Consider the following 20,806-nt stretch of genomic DNA (forward strand, 5'->3'; position numbering starts at 1 on the left):
CGTATTTTTTACGTTAAAGTTATTAGCAAAGCTAATATTTGTCAGTTAACTCTATTGGCTTGTTAACAGTTCTTTAAATGAATCTTTGTGTATTTACACAGCTAAATCCAATTTTAAAAGCAATAGGTTATACTAAAATCAAACTGATACTTGAAGAAACGTTTTTTTTAAGGAACTTTTGGAAGAAATATTTGCATATTCCAAGTAGCGCCTTATTTTTCTCTTCCCAAGAATCGAACATAGAACATGCTCAGCAGTTTCCTTACGCACTTAACAAAATTTTGAGCTTAAAAGTACGTAAATTAAAAAATGGCGAAACACACATTTTAACATAAAAGCATTTCGCTTTGTTATCTTAATTAGTTAATCGCAATAAATGATAAGAAAGATGTTATCTCGTGAAAACCTACACGGTGACTGTTTCGGTTAGAGTGGTCGGTTAAAAGTTAAAAGCTATTATATTGTTTGTTATTTAAACTCATTTGTCTGATCGTAGGGCGGTTAACGTCATTTGGTTTAAGTTATGAGGGAATAGCGTTTTAGTTGACTAGACTACAAGAAACAAAAAACTTTTCGAATAAAAACTGGAAATTTTAAGCATATAAAAATGTGATTACTTTATTTTATAGCATTTCTTCCTCTTGAGTCATTTCACTCTTCGAGGAAATACTTTCCAATATTTACTAAGCTTCTCGGAAACTCTTTCTAAGAGAAGTGTTATAGCTACCACGGATCTCTTATTGAGGAACTTTGACCATCCTCTTATCATCTATCTTAGCATTAATAAGTTAGACATTTATTATTGTTAGGCACCCTATTGATTTTATGCACAAAATACATAGGTACAGAAGTCAATCTCATGTATGTACTTCACTGTTCATGCCTAAACTCGGCGGTCGCGCTAGGGTTGTCAACTGTTTTATGCGCATAAAACTAACGTGGTAGTGGTACTCGTATCTAATTATTTGATGTATTGTTGAGAATAAAACAGGAAAAATGAAATATAAACCAATAATAATAAAATATTTAATGTGGCATACAAGAGGTTAATAAACACTTTCAACGGAAATTCGTTTGAACGAGATACCGTTTTTCAGAAACCGCAATTTATAATTTTGTTATTCATACATATATACTTACCTACTCTTTACTTGTGAAAAAAATATTTTTGTATGTAATGGGTTGGTACAGTCCCTGATCTAAGCTTGCTTCTACCTACAGAAAACTTGATGTGCGAGTTTTATTTCGTCTACCTTACAACATAGTCTCGCCATGATCACAAAAATTATCAACTCCTACTAGCAATAATCTTTGAGGGAAGGTAGGCAGGTTCGCCTGGGTCGACACTAGCAAAACTTATTACGGCATTGGGCCAGAGGCCGCCGCCGGGGCGCTTACCTACCCACCTAACTGTACCTACCTACTGCGTTTATTAAACGAACCATCGAAATATGAGAAAATAAGTAGGTACATACTATAGGTAATACGGCAGGCTAAAAAAACGACAATTCACTGTTTATTGTTGTATAAAACAACCGTCAACTTGTTCAATTATAATACGAATTTTGTTGCTCCATTATTACTTTTTCTTTTGTTATTAAAATTAAAAATATTACAGTCAAATTACAGTTACGTAGGTATCACAACGCGTGCACATTTATCTACCTTTGTGTGACGCGCTTATCTCAAGAAAGCGGCAGCCGCGCTCGCACTGTTTTGAGTTGTTTTGAGACAGCGCGTCTGTGAACACGCACACATAGACACCTTTGTCTGCGTGACTCGAACGCGCTTTGTATGTAGATTGACTTCTGTACCTATGTATTTTGTGTTTTATGTAAAGAAGCCATATTGCAATAAAGTTAATAAGATAACATATATTATCAAGATTATATGTGAAAGAAATTGCCCAATAAATAATTTTCATAACACATAATTTGCAGTAAATAAATACTACACTTACTTTACATTACATATGGAATAAACAATTACCTAATAAATACACATGGAAAATATACACGTGTAGTAATAGCGAGAATTCCATAATTAATAATATCAGTCTCTTTTCCTAATTATCGCTCGTCGCCCCTCCCTCGCGCCACCCCCCGCCACCTGCGGCCGCAGACACAATGTAGTGCCGAACAGAAATAATGACAGCCTCATATTTCGGTGAACGACCTGTGACGTAGCCTTTATACTATCTACGAAATAATAATAATTGTGCCGTTAACAAAGTTGGTAGTTTTTAATACATATTTTTTGGAGTTGTAGGAAGGTAAATACTTTTTGCTCTATTTTTTTTTCGAATCTATATATATATCTATATAAATAAGATATTTATTATCTTTAGTTATTCTTGTCTATTTCTGTGCTCTTCTGTAAGATCAACTTTTACGACATTTCACTTAAACCTTCTCCTCATTAACCTATACATAATTAATTTCTCAAACTCAGAACAATGCAGAATATTACGTAAGCTTCTAATACAATTTAAACAAACACCTCATTTCTAACAAATTACGTGCTAAAACTAATTACAAACAAAGTCGCACTATCTATTACACTACTCACAAACATATACAACTTCATCACCATTATCAGAGCATCTTTAATCATCAGCTCTTATCACCACCATCACGCCACCTGTCACTTCTAGTTAGAGAACCATCACGCTTCATATCTTAGGGGCCTGGCAGGTTTATGGTATTTCCCCATTAGTGCTAGACATCAATTGTTACGGATCACGCGATTTTAGCAGCTGTCAGAGTCCAAACTAGCTTTTTCTCGTGGCTTTACTCGGTTATGGAAAGAAATGCTTGAAAGTAAATAAGCTGTATCTCTTAATTTTTTCGTTTTAATTCAGTTCAATTTTGCCTCTGAAAACAGTTTTGTATTATTTTCAGCTCAAGAGAGATCAGATAGTATCGGATGTATAAATAAATTCTACTTTATCCCTTGGTTGTTATCTAAATTCATATAAAACTCATAGATAATATATTATTTGATATACAAACATGTACAATAACTTTGTAATAATCCTATTCCTGAGCTTGTTACCTCTAGAACATTTTATACGGTCCCTAGGTGAAAATAAAAAAGTTTCTTCACTTTCTTTTTGTGCTTAAAAAGTTTAAATATACTTGTAGTATTTTAAAATTTATACCATTTTAAATTTTACCCAGTTAAGTTATTCTTTGCCTAGAAAAGCAATAGTTTCTACTATAATTACATCAGATAATTGGACAGGACTCAGGCGTGTTCAAATAAATTATGTCAATCAAGTTGACATAAGCCTTTATTCACATTAACACCTTGGAAACTTCAAAGCTCGCCAATCAATGAATTTTATATGAAGTTCAAAAGGTCTTTGTTTTATTTTATAACCCGCACACTGCAAACATATCTAATCGGCAAATAGTTTTTTGGACTCAGTATATGGATAAATCAGTAATTTTTGACAGTCGTTACGGGTCGTCAGAAGCCAGTAAGCCTGACACCAGTCTAACCAAGGGGTATGGGGTTGCCCGGGTAACTGGGTTGAGGGGGTCAGATAGGCAGTCGCTTCTTGTGGCTCTCAGCTGAATCCGGTTAGCCTGGATGAATGGTAGTACGCACATTACAAAGAGCAGTTATTTAACTGGTATCAGATCGTCTGAAAACTTTGATTGGAATCAAGGTTTTCTTTATAAAAAAAAAAATCGGCCGTCTGTTTAGTCTGCAGTGTGTAGGTACTCTTACAACTTGTTATATGTAGGTAAGTATATTTATAAGGTGCAAGCTAAGCATTTAATAAGGGTGTTAATAAAAGTGACATTGTACAAGAATAAATACTTCTTTCTAAGTGTAGATTGGTGTAGATAGATGAGGAATGTTCTTTTAAGTTTATAACATGACATGACATGGCTCTTGGCATGAAGGCACTTCGCTTTTATATTTAAAGTTAATCAAAAATGTTCGTTTGTTACAATTTATCATATGGATAATCGCAAAGTTGGTTGAGCGGTATTTAGTAGAGGAAACAAATAATTGTTGAGTTGAGGAAGAAATTCTATCAAAGATAATCTTCATTATTATCATTCTAAACCAGACAAATAACGTGGTATACCTTTGGGAACCTAATATACCTATATCAAAGTGTTCTAAAATACAGAGTTTCAGCTAGTTATCTCCTCATCGAGGGTATTCGGTTGAGGCGATGAGACTGGGGAAGCTCATACATAGGAAAAGGCTAGACCGATTATTATAATCTCCATACCAAATATCATTATGGAGTTTTTTTTTTTTATAGAGATTTACGATACTTTTGAGATGATTGTAAAAATAATAACACCGTACTACAATGAACTCTGACCTGTCCACCTCGTAGTCATCATTAGCATAGACAAAGCTAGTCCTGTACAGTCGCGCATGACGGCGCGTACAGTCGCGCGGTACAGTGAGTACAGTCGCGCGCAGTGTAAACAATGGTTAACTGTACCGCCACCTTGACTCGGACAACGAGTTGAGCTTGTAAATATTCTCGTGTGTGGGGGATATACAGGACGATGACTTTTGGATGAACATATTTTTTCAATTGGGTGTAAATACCAAAATAGATAAGTTAAATGTTTTGATGAGAAATAAAAGGATATTTTCTTAAGACAGTATCTTATACAAAGTATAGTTTCAAAAACCCGGGGGCGTTTTCCTCATTGATTTTCAAGACACTCTGACAAGAGAACGTTGGTTCTGATTATTATAACAGACATATAGGTAGTTTGGAATCAAAGTAAAAAATCCTACCGATACCGCAAACGGTACACTCACACTAAACTCACTACTGAATGTGAAGCTAATTCACCATGAATCGAACACAATTACCAACAAAATGAATAACAAACATACTTTCAATAGCAAACATTACAATACCGCAATAAGTTTTATAACAAGCTATTGGCCAACTGTCAAATTGCTCTAGATGTGCAAACTAGCTGCCATTCAAATTAGCTCCGAACCCATTGGAGTAACTACGCGGTTTACCGCTAATAATAATAAATGTAAAAACGGCAAAAAACTTATTTGTACTCAAGTACTTGAATAAGAAAGCAAACTGCTAATTCGATTAGAGGGAATTATTTTTACTGCTTCATTCTTAGTCTAGTTTGCATAGGCCCAGATTCAACCAATGCGGATGAAGTTTAAGCTGCAATTCCTGAGTCAAACAAAAATAATTTGATAGGTCCTATGTAAAATTCGTAAAAACCAATAGCTATTGTTACAAGTATTTCAGTGATAACCGAGAAGTAGTTCTTATATTGATTGGGACATACAAGTATACACATTTTATGTAATACCAGGACTCAAAGTAAACATCCTGTATATCTACGGGAGTGTCACTACGTCACAAGTGGTCTAGCGGCGTGCGCATGCGTCATACGCGTCGACGCCATCACGCACACACATACCCACCCCACGTGCGCTAGTGTGCGTGCAATGGTAGTTATTAAAGTTTTTGTGTAAAGATGAGGCGTTATTGAAGAACTGGTTATTGTAATGTATTAAATGTTTAGGTTACATGAGTTCATTTTGTTACAACAGTAAAGTTTTTTTTTTTGTAGAAAAAGCTCTGAAGCTATTCCATTTATTTGAAGGCTTCATTATCTTATTGTTATGAAATAGTAGCAGTCATCATTATTGCATTGAAAATATCATCTATTCACGACGTATGTTTCAGTAAAAATACCACACATTTAAGAACCATACAACTAAGGACATGTCACTAAACCCCACTCAACTAAAATTCACCCAAAAAAGGTCATAATTCCTTCACCAATTAATCCAAAATTCGTAAATATTCGCGCTCATATCGACATCCTTGCCATAAAGTCCCATAGCAGTGCGTCGCTATGGGAGGCTGTTACCGCGGCCCGGCTCACCCATTGCCCCTGTGCCTTACATCGCGGCAGCCTTATAAGGCTGGCTTTATGCCTGTGTCTATGATAGATATACGCTGTCTGTGATAGATAGAGGATATTTGTTGAGGGTATTGTTTAGGATCTAGTTAAGATTTTGTGAAGAAGTAGATAGATGTTATTTATGGTTCCAATAACAAAATAGATCAGAAACCGAGTTGTGTAGTACAATGAAGAATATCGCAACATCTATAAAATCCTACCATATTTTTAAAACCACTACACCGCACTAATCACACAAAAAAATTCTACCAAAACCAAGAAATTCCCCCTAAAACACAAATACAGTGCGTCCACCTGTATTCGTATTCCAAGCAGGGGCTCAAGGCCACGGGTGCTTCGACCCGGTAACTGTACCGGGATAGCCAGGACAACGACCCGGGGTTTTTGTGACCATTACGGGATTCGGGCTCCGGAGCTCGGAGGACCGAAAGAGTAACGGTATGTTAGGTTTTGGGTAAATGGTGGGATTTTGATGTTTTGTGCTGTATGTTGAGTGTGTAGGAAAAATTGTGGATTGGAAATGAAATAAGGCCTATGTAGAATTCTTAGTATTTTCTTTAGAATTAACGAAACCTCTTAAAGTTAAAGCGCTTCAGGTTTGTATGAATCCTTTAAAAGAAATAAGATATAACTTTCGCGCTATAGTCAATTTATTGTTTTCTGTAAACAAAGAGTATCCGTGTAATAAATGGCGTTGTCTAGATATAATAGGTCTAATTTGTCGATTGAGAGCTTTAAATAAAAATGTTAGCTTAGTTACATAAACTTTTCGATATCGTTTAGTTTTTAGGACTTATCTATAAATGAAACAAGATATACATAAATATTAATAAGAACTTATAAACTGCAAAAAACTAAACTAAGCCATCATTCTGAACTAAAAACAAACCAAACACACCAATTTACATTACAATATATTCTGTAGAACAAATTGAGATGCTAATCAATCCTTTGACTTGACTCATTAACATAAAGCTCTGTGACAAGAACAATGTCTTTATTTGTTACTCATTTAAATTTTACTAGTTCGAACTAGAAGAAACATCTGCTTTGCATAGTTTTGGACAATTTTATTAGTTTTCTAATAGTTTTGGAAAAACTACAGTATTGTTTGTCTCAAGTTAGATTTTTGGAGTAAACTTAAATATTTATATTTTTATGTCAGTAAGCTATACTAAAGTAATTGATAGTATAAAACAATTAAATAGGAACAATAATTTAGCTGTTAGAACAAGTGAGATAGTACCGGATAATAGCCTGTAATTAAGCTTGAAAAAAAAAATAGAATTTGTATTATATTTATTTTGTTTTGACCATTCCAGTAAGTTTTAATCAATTGTTTAAATGATAGTTTTATTAACATTGTAAATGGTATTTTTCGCTGTCTAAATTAAACCATTATTCCACATCATACTCCAATGTAATTTCATGTTCTGGTCAACATAGTTTGTGAAATATACCTATCTACAAACTACAGAGAACGTATATCAGACAAGGGTACTTTCTATATCTCGGTGCACATTTATGATATTTGTTTACAATATAGGATATTGCGATACCATTCACTTTATTGGGCTTTTCAACGTAATTTTATAACGTAGAATAAATGTTTTGTAAACTGCGCGGTTGGCTAACAAATCGTGGTTGATTGTCGAAATATAGTTGCGTTTGTCGCGCTGTGATTGATTTTATCGAAGTTTTTAACAACTGTTGACATTCAAACTGAATTGTCAGACTGTATAAGATATAGAACAGCGTTGTAAATATTTTGCTGAAAATCATCTGTTATGTTTTGATACTGGGATAAAACAGTATCTTGTTTTGATCCAAAAATAAGGTGTATCATATTGCAATTAACTGGATTCAGTAGTTTAAGTGGAAACCGTTCGACATTCAACATCCACAATATCAATTAACAAAGCCAACAAAATCAGTACAAAAAATCAATTTGATCTCTAAATCTCAACCTTAATCGATTTCCGATATCGATAGCCAAACAAACCGAATATCGATTACACTAATAAGGTCAAGACAATAGCACCTACTCGCAGTACTCGCTCACTACATCGTTCCCACACGGGCCACCCAAAATCCACTCAACCTCGTTGTGCGCGTACGCATACCATCGTCCACTCCTAAAAAACCCGTTGGGCCTATAACGGTACCTATTGCCTTGACAAACGGACAGTATATTAGGCAATTAGGATGTAGGGATCAAAGTGCCGACAGTACCTGAGTTCTAAAGTTAACTACAGTTAGGATAATAATGTTTTGCTATGCTATGCAAATTTTTGAGGATTTTTTTTTTGAGGTTATGTCGGCATACTTTGAGGTAATACATAGTTGTAAATGAAATTGGTGTTGAAGCTTATTGTAGACGGTTATGTTTATTTTTATTTTAGGCAAACAAAAATCCTTGTTATTTACATTTATTTGAATTATCCGCAGGTCAGTTTTAGCAAGTCCGAAAAAGTTCCGTTAATATAAATTGGTAAACGATTATTCTATAGGAAAGGAAGGAAAGGCATCCTAGAACAACTTTACTTACGAGAAAGACCCAAACCGACCGAACATACTTGAGAAAGTACTAGGCAGATGACGAATGAATTTAGCGAAAAGAACTGAAAAAAGCTTACGTAAAACACATACCTAGGACAACTTTTCAAACAGTTAATCCTTGTTTACGAAGATACATACGTATTGCAATATATCGATAAATAGCATCACTAAACATCCCTTTATCGACTAGAACAGTATCGACAATGTTCGTGTTCTTATTGTATCAGCTTAAGAAGATCTTATCGAGTTAGAATGAATTGAGGAAGGCGCGATAACAGTAGACGCGTAGTGTGAACCGAGCTTTAGGTGAGATCGTGGAGTTAATGTGTGCATTAGGGCTTTTATGTTAAACATGCGATAAAAAAACAATATATAATATTTTGTATTAAGTTATTTATAATGAGTAAATAGTGTATATGTCCGTCTTACAGGATTATTGACTGAATGTTTTGAATGTATTTTACGGTAAAACATGCAGTTGAAATCAGTCAACTTCCTTCTACGAAAATAAACATTGTACTACTACATAGTTTGACCGATAATGCATTTGTAACAATTATCAGCAAGTTAAGTTCGCGCCAACTTTCTACGTCAAGATGGTATCGCCTGCCAATAGTCCATCAATAGCATAATGCAAGTCTAGCCTTGAGGTAGGTTTAAAAACTGGATTCTCGCGAGCAATCATCAAACAGAAACGGACATAGCTCTATTGTCGTGAATCAGCACCGTGAAAATCGAAAACCAAACACTCCGCCACCCAAATTCCGACTTTATTACCTTCGGTCAAGGTTGCGTTTTGAATGACAAGCCGCTGGTAGTTACGACCTGTGTATAATAAAGTAGTGTTTACGCCACTGACACACTTCCGCGTGTGTACCGTTAGGCGGCCCTGTTTCGCTTACACCCGTTTCTTTCACTCTCGTTTAGAGCGTATGTTTTGTCTCTGTCTGTGCGCGACAAATTTTCGATGCGGGCGCCTCGTGTAGGTTTGGCCTAAAAATTAATTTCGTGATACGATTTTTTTTAAGAATCCGCTTGTGGTGGTGGGAGGGGGGGCGTCAGTCGGTCAGTGTGTCGCGTGCTTTATGTTAAGTTGCGGTTGAGCTTAGTGGGTAAGATTTGGGACAGCTTAGGATTTGGGATTAGGTTTATAGTTATTTTTAGGAACTTAAGCAGATTAAGATTAGGATTTTATTATTAGAGGAGGTTGAATCGATTTTTTATTTATTATTGATTTTGCTAATTTCTCAAAACAGTAAATTTTCAGATCCATTTGCCTACATATTCCCATAAATCTTCAAAGCATTTACTACTAGTTAACTAGACTCCAACAGGATATTGCCTAGCAACGCGCTGATAAGTTAATAGCCAGCTATTCAGAAAACCTATAACGAGAAAATCAAATAAATAGGCTAAAATACTTACTACGAAGATTTATAGTTCAGATTACCTAGAGCTTTAGGTATGTCAAACAACGGCTAATTTTAGTTAGTGTTTTTCTGACAATCACAAAAAAAGAGCTTTTACAAATCTCTATCATCTATCGCTTCAGATATTCAGTAGCTCAATTTATTCTCTTAGTAAAATAAATAAAAACAATATGCAAAATAAGCAACAAGAGACAGACAGAAAAATTAAACTAATTAAGCAATTGATACAGTCCACTTTCCTCACTCCGCTTACTCCACTTACATTAACAGAAAACGTTGGAAAATCAAAAATGTCATACTTTCTTCGTCTGTCGTCCATCATAATCAATATTTTATAAAAGATCGTTTTGATTTACAAAAGATAGTCGTGTTTCTACTTTCACTAGGCTGACCCATCGGAGCGAATAATCTATGGAACTGTCACAGTTTCTAAGGAATTGGGACAAGACAGAAGTTAAAATTCTTCAGTTATTATTATTTTGTGAACGCCAAAATTGGTGACCGAAACCACTGGGGAAAGATGGGTGTCGAATGTTTTACGCTCTTTTTGGTATTTGGAGCTATTGTTTGTTACATTTTAGTGTTTTGATGAATGGTGGATTGTAGCTTATGCATTGATGAGACAAGCAGGCTATGATTCATGAATCGCTACGGGACAATTTTTCGATGAAGTTGTTTTGGAAAAATTAGCAGTCTTCCTTCTATGAATCAAGATTTAGTTCATCGATTATAATTACTTTCAAGTCTCAGAGAAAAAGCACCTTCAATACTGTAAAAAACTAACACATCAAAAAAGGTCCAATCAAAAGAAATAATGCAAACTTACCACAGTAAATACCAATATTTTTCCGTTAATTAATTACCTAGTTTATAAAATAACGTTTAATCTGAACCGGAGTATGTTACTAGCCGGTCAGACATCCTGAACCGTCCGTCACGGTTGCTTGAACACAATTAACTTTAATGTTTAATGAAGTACTGAAAAACTCCGCATTCAGTATGTTCGTGGCGTCATATTATAATCTTCACACTTGATGGGCGTTCACCTATGTTTTTTTTTAATAATGTATGGATCAGAGGTCTTTAAGTTTGTTGAGTAATAGATTACTTGTCGCACTTTTAAATGCATCGACTGTATGAAATTATTACACTTAAACCCAACTTAATTTATTAAGTTAACTTTTAACTTTAAGCACAGGCTGTAGGTCTAAAATGGGTGTTAAAGCGCAGATTAAGAAAAGCTGCTGTCGACTCTATTTATTAAATATACAGACCCAATTCCTGCAGTAGATGTTTTCCTACAAGTTTCAAGATTAAGATTATTTAAAGCCTAAACTTCAACCTATCACTATTAACTTGAAAAATCTTTCAGCTTGCATTGTATTAGAGCATGCTAACAAAAAAACCTGCAATAATTGAGTTATTTCGTAGTTTTTCTATCGACATAACGGCGGTGATAATTATTACGAAAAATTAAATATCTAAAATAGTATTGTTGGCCACTGATAGAGTCACGTTCAGTATGCAATCGGGTGTCTTGGTAATTCATTTTTTCTGCACCGTGTTGCGACAGGGTCCGCCACGGCCGGCGCGCCCGCAATCAACCTTTTATCCACACTACAACAGAATTTTGCGAAAAACTCCAATCAAGGCCGCGTTCTTGGCAGCCGAGACAAATCTATATTTTAATAGTATTTTTTTCCGCGGTACTATCGCAATGAGTTGCGTGCGGACATTGGCCAACTGTGCGTGTTGTCATAGGTTCGAATTTTGTCTGTAACTGCACCGAACTGTGATGAAAATTCCTATTAGATAGATTGATAGAATTGGTTCTTTTTTCTCGTGTTGTATAGTTATTGCTTGAATGCAGCTACACATTACAATTAATTGTTATTGTACTGCAGTTTTATATAAAAAATGCAATTGCAATGTCTGAATTTTTCATAAAGGTGAATGAACACTTTTGACATTGAAATTCTCCAGTCATTCGTGGCGATGTAGCAACTTTATTAAGAAAAACTTCTTATTTGTGTCTGGTTCTAGCAATAAACAGTTTAAATAACATTTTCCACAAATCAATGCAAAAAATTGGATTTCGGTGTTTCGATTATTGTGATGAGGAAAATTAAGTATTTAGTAGGGTAGAGGAAAAAAATTGCATTCTCAAATCATTCAGTAGGTAAAAGTTTTTATAGTCAAACAAATACACAGTTGAGTAAATAACAAAAACTGTAGTCTGATCTATTTGAGTCATGATGCTATTTATGTCAGGTTAACTAAATTTGTGGTAAAAACACACCCTACTTTAAGAGTCAGGAGGAAAAACATTTGCTAATTTAACTATACGGAACTATTTGATTCCAAAGTTTTAATTATCTGATGATTTAGATAAATAAAACAAAAACTATTGCCTTCTACTATGAAGTCCACATTAAGCCTTATATTTTTCATACCTAAACTGTTACCTACATAATGCAAATGCCGTAGTTGCGGCATACGAGCGTCGGAACACGGTCAGGAATCGCGGCTGCGTCCGATAATTGTGCCGGATCGGTGCTATCTGACGACTATCGGAGTTGCGATGCGTTTTGCAAGCTAGTTTCAAGTGCTTAGTGGTCTTTTGTCCGCAGATGGGACGAATTTAGGAGTAAAGGGTTCTTGGTTTATAGTGGATTTCTGACAACCTAAAGTATCCGTCATGTACGTAAAATTATACTAAAGACGCATTCCTACAGACTGAAAAATATTCTTCTTAAAGTAACCTTTCTCAATGAGTAAGAAAACGAGCAAAAATATTACTAATCAACGCCTTCTTAGAAAAGACTAGGTACACCAAAAGGACCCCCTAAAACAACGCTCCATATCTTACTCATATAATACCGTAAGTCCTACTAAACTAAAACGATTGTTTATATTAAAAACAGAGCAAAACTGTCTAGAAATAAAACAGAAGCGGCTATGGGCCGCAGCACTGTTAGCTAGTGAGCCGTGACGCGCGATTACTGCCTGCATCTCTGATTGCGAATGCGCAACTATACTGGGCCACTGCTAAAATGTAGCAAATTATGTTTAAAAAACACAAATTAAATATAATGAGGTTATATCCTGTTCATGGTTAATTTTTAAGATTTGAAACTTTGTTACACTATGTTGTGCATTACTTTGTAACTCATTATATGTCTGGTGCATTTTATATTTTTAGACAATGCTATAGCAGTGTTCTCTACTTGTTGCAGATAGCGCAGCAGGGTGGCGGCGTCCAAGTATGGCGGCGGAGGGCTCTCACTGGGCTCCGGCGTCGCGGTGAGGCGCGGCATGAAGTGCGCTGGCGTGGCGGGCGCCAGCGGCGACGAGCTCCTGCTCGGCAGCTGCTGGCTGGACCCCAAGCTCGACAACTCCTCCCCCCCGCCCACCTGCCACGAGCTCCTCGACTCTCTCCTCGCCCCTACCCCTCTCGCAGAACTCAAGCCCCTCCCTCCCTTCACTGGCTACACTGGGCACCTCTCTATCAACGGCATCTCTGGACACCACTACCATGCTATCGCGCAACGCCTTCCAGAAGAGAATAATAACTATCCAACGCAGAGCGGCTACGGCGCCGACCATGACGTAGTTTCCTCCTCGACCTGCGCGGCTGACGCGGAGCCACCTGACTTAGAGGACGTCAAACCGTTCCTCGACGCGCCTGACACCAAACCCTTCGCGGACACCTCCGCTGCGGACTCATGCGCCGCGTCATGTTCGCCTCCCGCGAAACTGTTCGAGGACGGACACAAGCAGGACATGTATGACATCAGCTCGATAGAAGACATCGCGGCTATCATCGGCTCAGCCATCGCCGACACCACTGTCCCGTCTCAACCAGAGGATCCTGAGAGGAATGACTCCAGAGATAGTTGGATGGACATCGATGCCTGGATAACAGGTGCGTGCACGCAGCCTGGTGATAAGATTGTACAGCAAGATCTAGCGGAGTTTGGTCTGCCCAATTCACCACCCTCGGGGCAAAATCATCACTCGAGTCTTGATTACCCATGCAAAAATCAGGAGTTTTCTAAAAGCACGGAGTTTCTTCAGAAGAACTTAGGGCAGGCGGGATCCACCCTGCAGTCTTTGTTGACGCATGGTTACATGCCACTGCTTCAAAATCGGCTGCAAAATGGACCTCCAGTCAAGCAGGAAGCGCCGAGCTCCACAAGTTATGGGATGGACGTGATTTCAACGTCATCTCCCCCGGGGAACGCCGTCTCCACGACCGATGGTGTCGGTGGACTGCTAAATGGGCGATACGCGCCACATTACGCGCTCGGCCTGAAACCTGATGGCCTATGCAGTCCAGAAAGGCTGCTGGGCTACCCGCACGCTCACACTACGACTTCCACACCAGCTAGTAAAAGCAAAAGAAGTCGAGCTAAAGCGAAACAAGCGAACAGCAACATGCACGGGAGCTCGCTGGCGTTCCCGTCGGCGACGGCGGCCGAGCTGAGCGGGCTGCTGGGCAAGGAGAAGCCGGTGCACCGGTGCGGGATATGCAATAGGGGATTCCTGAACAAGTCCAACATTAAGGTTCACCTCCGAACCCACACGGGGGAGAAGCCGTTCCGGTGCGACGTGTGCGCGAAGGCGTTCCGGCAGAAGGCGCACCTTATCAAGCACCAACAGATCCACAAGCGGATCGGCAGGGACTAGAGGAGTAGGTTCTAGCTCAAAATGAAGCATTTTGTAGTTTGTAATATAGTGTGTCTGTGACTGTAGTGTCAGTGAGCGTGGTGACGCAGTGCGCGCTGAATCTCATGTAGGCTATTGTAAATTAATTTCGTTAGGAACTCGTTGCAACGCTCCGGAACATTGGCGTTGTTGAGATGTCGCCAGGCGTTCGACGTCCATGAACGTCTTCTAACGTAGTTACGTGCTATCACGAGTAATTAATTTAATTAGTATAACATTCCTAAGGACAAGTGCAATGTTAACTAGTTTTAAGTGATTTATATTCTCTGTATTATATTAGTAGATTGTAAGTTCTTGAAGATTTCCGCTCCGCTCTTTATGATTGTTTTCCGAACTATCCGTCTCATTAGTGTAGTTATATCTTCCATTATTTCGGTTATGTGTTGACGTCGAGGCTAACTAGGAAACTTATTAGCTTTGAGCGCAAAGACGTGCTTTTTTGAAACGGCCAAAACATGAACGAAATATATATTTTTGTAATGTAGAGCAACATTTTTATTTAATTTTATGTGAATGGTTACTCCGATTACCTATTGTTAGTCAGAATTTTGAATAAGGATTTTTATTTCTTTAAATGTATAAATAAGTACTTAATTAAAGTAAGATGAGAAATGACAAAGCTCACGAGGCTAACATGATACTGCCAATTATAAACCTGTTGTACTTAAAAACTTTGTATAAAATACTCTTTTAAAATATGTAGGGATTTTTTATTATTCGGTTGGCAACATAGTTTATGAGTAAGGTTTAGTTTTCATTATCGCTGCTAGTTATTTATTATTTCGCGCCACTTCTTGGCTCTTTGAATTAACTTTCTACTTGAAGTAACAAGTATTAATAACATAACATACCTCAGTTTAACACAACAGTCACAAAACGTCAATAAATAAAAATCTTTGCGACTTATAAACGTCTTATAAAATAATATCATCGATTCATCATTAGAGTTATTCAAAAGGGGACCAAAATATATTTTACTAAAGATCAATTAACTTGCAAAGATTTTTAATGTTATTATCAAAGTAATCATTCAATGTTTTTCATCTTTTAACATGACATGCAAAACATAGACTATAAGTTTCACAAACCATTGTCATTTTGTTCCTGAAAGGCTTAACAACCCTCAGGTAATTTAAGTTAAAGTTCATAACCACATATACACAGTCCATACAGTTCATAAGGGATCGTTTTTCATAAAAATATATTTAAAAAATCATTATTATCGTATCTTCATCGAATCATTACTGAAATCATATCGACAATTTCATCATTTCCTTCAACATCAACCATGAAAACTCCACCAACATCAACAGCATTGCATTATTTTCCATCACGTTTAAAGTACGGCCTTGTTTTCGCTTTTCAGTCAAAATTCAAGGCTTTAGGGCACCATTTCAAAGTTCAATAACCCTTCGCAACTATTGCCCAAAAAATTGGTAGATAAGGTTTGAAGTAGATGAAAAAAATATTTTATATTATTGGTGGAATTGAACAGCCAATCAAATCGCTTCGTTATATGTTCAACTAGATGCGCCAACGCACGCGAACGGAACTGCCAGCGTCCGGGAAGCGGACGGGTAAAAAATATAAAATTCGTACTAATAATACCGATCCGTTGTTGCGTAAGATTGGTATTCGTTGGCAGTTTATAATTGTTGTTACAGCATACGGTATTTAGGCCATTTACCGCGAGGCTGAGGGCTGCGTGATTAGGACTAGAAGTAATTACACTTCAGTGATTAATTACTGAGTTACGTGAGATGACTCAATTTCATGCGCACTTATTTTGGAAATCAACCGTCCGTCCGTAGGTTCTTGCAGTCTTTAATCAAATAAGATTTTCCAGAGTCCTTAATCGATCGGCACAGAACAAAATCACTCATACTAGTGATAGAAAAAAATAAAATTTACATCACTCAACATCACTTTCATCGATTTCACGATTAAAATCATTTTGCAAATCGCTCAAAAACAAAACTTGAACATCATCATCGTCATAGTCAATACATATTTTATCACTAAAATCATTTCAAAGACTGTGAGTGTGAACTTTGACATAAAGCTTGCTATACACATTCCCTTACCATTCCTTCACTTATCTAATGTATCATCTTTCAGCTTCAGTGTATACGATACACGCTACTAACATTCCACTAGGCCTGCGACTATCGTAGGATAATCTCTGACTGTATAGGCGTTAAAACGCTTGTCGTTGCAGACTAGCGACTGCCCAGTAGGGAAATACACGCTGAGAAAACGCGCGGTTGAAACGCTCGGAAAACGCAGAAATTATCCGTCCGGTTATTGGTGCGATAGAAAATACTTTAAGTCAAACTCAAACTCAAGTAAGAGTTTAACAGATTTTGTATAATAAAAGCAGGGCTTACAACTGACAATAATGTCATTTTATTTAGACTAAATCATTAAAACCATAAACTGAGCCATTCATTTCTTCAGAAGGAGACCACGAAACGAAAGCAACTGTTTTCCGTTAAGTTTTATTATTAGCTTTCTCCAATAATAAACATCTTAGACGTTATATTTTCAGCTTTAACAAACTGTATTAATTCATTTCGGTAGTATTAACGATTTGAATATGCGGCACACTTTTCACATACAAACTGAAAGTTTTGCCTTTCTGACCTACTATTCCGTCATAAATCTTTAAATGATTGATTTACAGTCAATTAAGTGACATGTTACTCATTCCATGCTATAATTTATGAGGATCCAAATATATTGCTGCGTTCAAAGTTAAAATGTCAGACGGGCGTTTTAACCGCCGCGTTTCTCACAGCGTGCTAAGTAGAACTTAATAAAAGTACCTTTTTATTAGAATATAAATTGTTAGCGTTAAGTATTTATTTTTCAATTATAATTTTTGTAATTATTAATTAATTGTAAAGCATTACAGTTGACGAAAACAATTAAATATTATGCGTACTTATTAAGCGGCGAATGTTATTTTTCAAGAGGTTTTTCCATTAGATGTTTAAGTAAATTTGTAAATTAATGTAAAATAAATGAAGATTTTTTTTGTTAACGATAACTTTTTGTTTGTTTTCTATATTCCTTTTTTTCTACATTTTAGTTTGGACTTGGTAAGTTCGTGATTTCTTAGGTTTTGAATTTCTTAGGAAATAAATGCAAGTTTTTGTAAGTCATTGAATTTAATTACAGCGATCTTGAGCTCAATCACATTATCAAACAAGAATCACACATATATTTTCTAAAAATACACGCGGAGCCGCAAGTGGGTCACATTAGACATCTATAGAGCAAACAAAGGTGTGAACACACGAAGTGAAAGATCCAACTAAAAGTTTAGTTCACACAACACACGTAATGTTCCCGTGCGTCTCGGAAGAAAGTCGGATGTGAAAATTGTCATAATGCACACACAAACGACAAATTGCCTTTTTGCGTCAACAAGTGCTCTTGCGCAGGGCACACAAGAGAAAACACGCACACATACATAAAAAGTCGTGCGAATATAACTCACACGTGCGCGCTAAATGTCAACGTATCGCCGAGTCGCTACACTCACACATAGGTAATGTAAGGTAGACAAAAACAGCGTTGTGAAACACATAATAATTAAATCTTATTTTTTGCAATGTAATTAATTTATTAGTGACGGTTCTGTAACAAATCGCCATTTTATATAATGGACAGTTGCAATTCTGTTTCGGTTGTTAATTGTGTGCCAAAATTGCAATGTCAAAATTTTACGTTGGTAGGTATGGGTTGTCACTTATTGGATCAAGATTGGCAGAAAATAGTTATTTTTTATAGCGTCTATCGAATAAAATATCATGCTTTAGCACATTTTTTACATTGTCATAGCCAATGGGTAAAATGGCCCTAAGCAGCATTAGCTTTTGCATTATAAATTAAACAATTCAATCTGCTACTGATTACCATTACAAAATGATATTAATTTAGTAATAGGTAATTAAATATTCGATTGTAGTATTCAATGGTCATTAAAATATTTCCAGTAATTACAATTGTAGTTTTCAAGATTTATAATATCAAATTGAAGTCAGTTAACTTTTTGTGATAAATCTTTCGTATTTAAAGGATGCAAATTTTTACGAAATTGTCTACTACCTATTCTTTACATGAAAATAAAAGCAGTCTAAATGTTAAAATGAGACTGTAAAAAACTATGCCACAAAATGAATTTCGGGTAAAATATTCATGGCTTGAAGGTCGGCGTTTGCTGTCGGTACGTGCGCGCGCGCCGGAGAGATTCTTTCACCAACCCACTTACATAGCGCGGCTTGATTTCACCGCCGCCGCAAACTGCTACTACGTGAATGCTTTTAATGTGAACTTCAGACATTTTGCTTTTGGTGACAGAGTAATAAAAAAACGCTACAAAAAATACTAATATTCAGGTACAAAGAGCAGATTTTATTCACGCAACATAATTATTTATTGTACCAGATCAGTATTAAGAATAAATTATAGACATCACCTCAAAACCCTGCAAAGGTGATATTCGGGGTTTCGCAGGAGATACTTTAAAATCTCAATTTTAAACATAGAATAGAATTTCTTCTCAACTAGGACTTCCACTTTTTCTGTTAATCTAATTACATTAGGTAATAATAGTTTTATATTTGTTAAGGCAATTCCTAACGATCGTACTATAGTCGGACGAATTAATGTCAGAAGAAGTAATGAATGTCAGAGGCTGTCAAGCGTTTGAGAAAACTCTGATACTAGAGCTTGTTAGGTGATTTGAACCTACAGCTGACTAGATAAGAAGAAGATGTACCTATAAATGTGCTACAGCAAACACATACACACGGTACGACACTTTTTAAATAAAAAGTACCAACTCCTTATATTTAGTGGTGCTAATCTTAATGCGGCGCATGCATTGTTTACTCCACGCGACGAGAATGGACGCCACGCGAGCTGCAGCACGACGCTCCAGGAGTGATGACCGCAGCAGACGTGATGCAGGAGCTGGTCATCAAAACGTGCTAGATTTTGGTAAACAAATATATTTTCTCTTTACTTACTCCTTTCGAAAATATTAAATCAATACTCGTTGAAAATCTGTATCTGAAGGGCATTACTTATTTTCTGAAGTCATTTGTCCCTTGCGCGTTCATTTGTTACAACTGACTATTGACTTCACAATAGTCAAAAACATTACGAACTAAACATTGCTGCTCATGTGTGAGGTGTCAAATAATTAAACTTCAGAAGTGCTAAGTTATTTAGCGCAACCCATACCTACACATCAAATTCTAATACCTACCTACTAGCCAAAGAATATTCTCCCAAAAATCTACCTAGTCCTTCCCCAACTACACCATACTTAGTTTGCCTAGTATCCTGAAGTTTATCACTATCAAAATACCCTACTCCTACATTTCGCCAACCCATCCATTTCCCCGGTGGTGACACCCCAACGTGAAGCAACTGTTGAAAGGTCAGCGCAACCTTAGCCCGCAGTGAAATGCTTGCGAATGTGCGCCCGCGCCGCTCCTTGCCCTTCATACTTGAACTTGTACGCGACCCGTTGTGTGGTGCAAGTAATAAGAGATAAGCGACTCAAAATATACTAGGGTTTATATAAAAATGAGCAAAGGCCAAAGTTCACCGACAACATAAGCACCCATTTGTCTTAAAACAACTGTAAACTTAATGTTTTAGTAAATTCGCAATAAGTCCAAGTTGAACACAGAAACTCCTTTTTTAGAAGTTGGTTTAAAAACAGTGACAATTGTAGCGAGGATTTGATAACACTGATCAATAAAATTGTGGACACCACATTGGAATAAAACAAAAGAAATCTCTCAATTTTAGATCATCATTTTTTATTCCAAGTAGGATAGACTTCACCATTACTTATGTTTTATTGCTAAGAAGAAAAAGATTTAGGAATAAACACCGAAGCAATAAAACACAAATAAGTGCACAAATCCGCTCCGCTTATGATTTAAAACATTGACCTTTACAACGCCACGGATTTTGGGTTGTTATATGATTAATGACAGCGTTTGAGCACGCGGATCGTTATGGATAATCTTTTCTAATGGTTCCGATGACAAACTGTAAAATATTTTCAGTTATATCGCCTATAAATTACATATTAGCATTTTAATATTGATCGCA

At 36.5% G+C, this 20,806-nt stretch overlaps 1 protein-coding gene across 5 annotated transcripts in view; it reads left to right on the forward strand.

Annotated features, from left to right (window-relative positions):
* Positions 1-17,717, forward strand: part of Ich (ichor) — a 35,866-nt gene extending 18,149 nt beyond the window's left edge. For all 5 annotated transcript variants that reach the window (XM_049842161.2, XM_049842163.2, XM_021336625.3 and 2 more), the window contains one exon: positions 13,177-17,717. In XM_049842161.2, coding sequence (XP_049698118.1) covers positions 13,256-14,629 — 1,374 coding nt within the window. In that variant the 5' untranslated portion in view covers positions 13,177-13,255 and the 3' untranslated portion in view covers positions 14,630-17,717. The remainder of the gene's footprint in view (positions 1-13,176) is intronic.
* The last annotated feature ends 3,089 nt before the right edge of the window (positions 17,718-20,806 follow it).

The sequence above is a fragment of the Helicoverpa armigera genome, chromosome 5 (assembly GCF_030705265.1).
Source record: "Helicoverpa armigera isolate CAAS_96S chromosome 5, ASM3070526v1, whole genome shotgun sequence".
Taxonomy (NCBI): Eukaryota; Metazoa; Arthropoda; class Insecta; order Lepidoptera; family Noctuidae; genus Helicoverpa; species Helicoverpa armigera.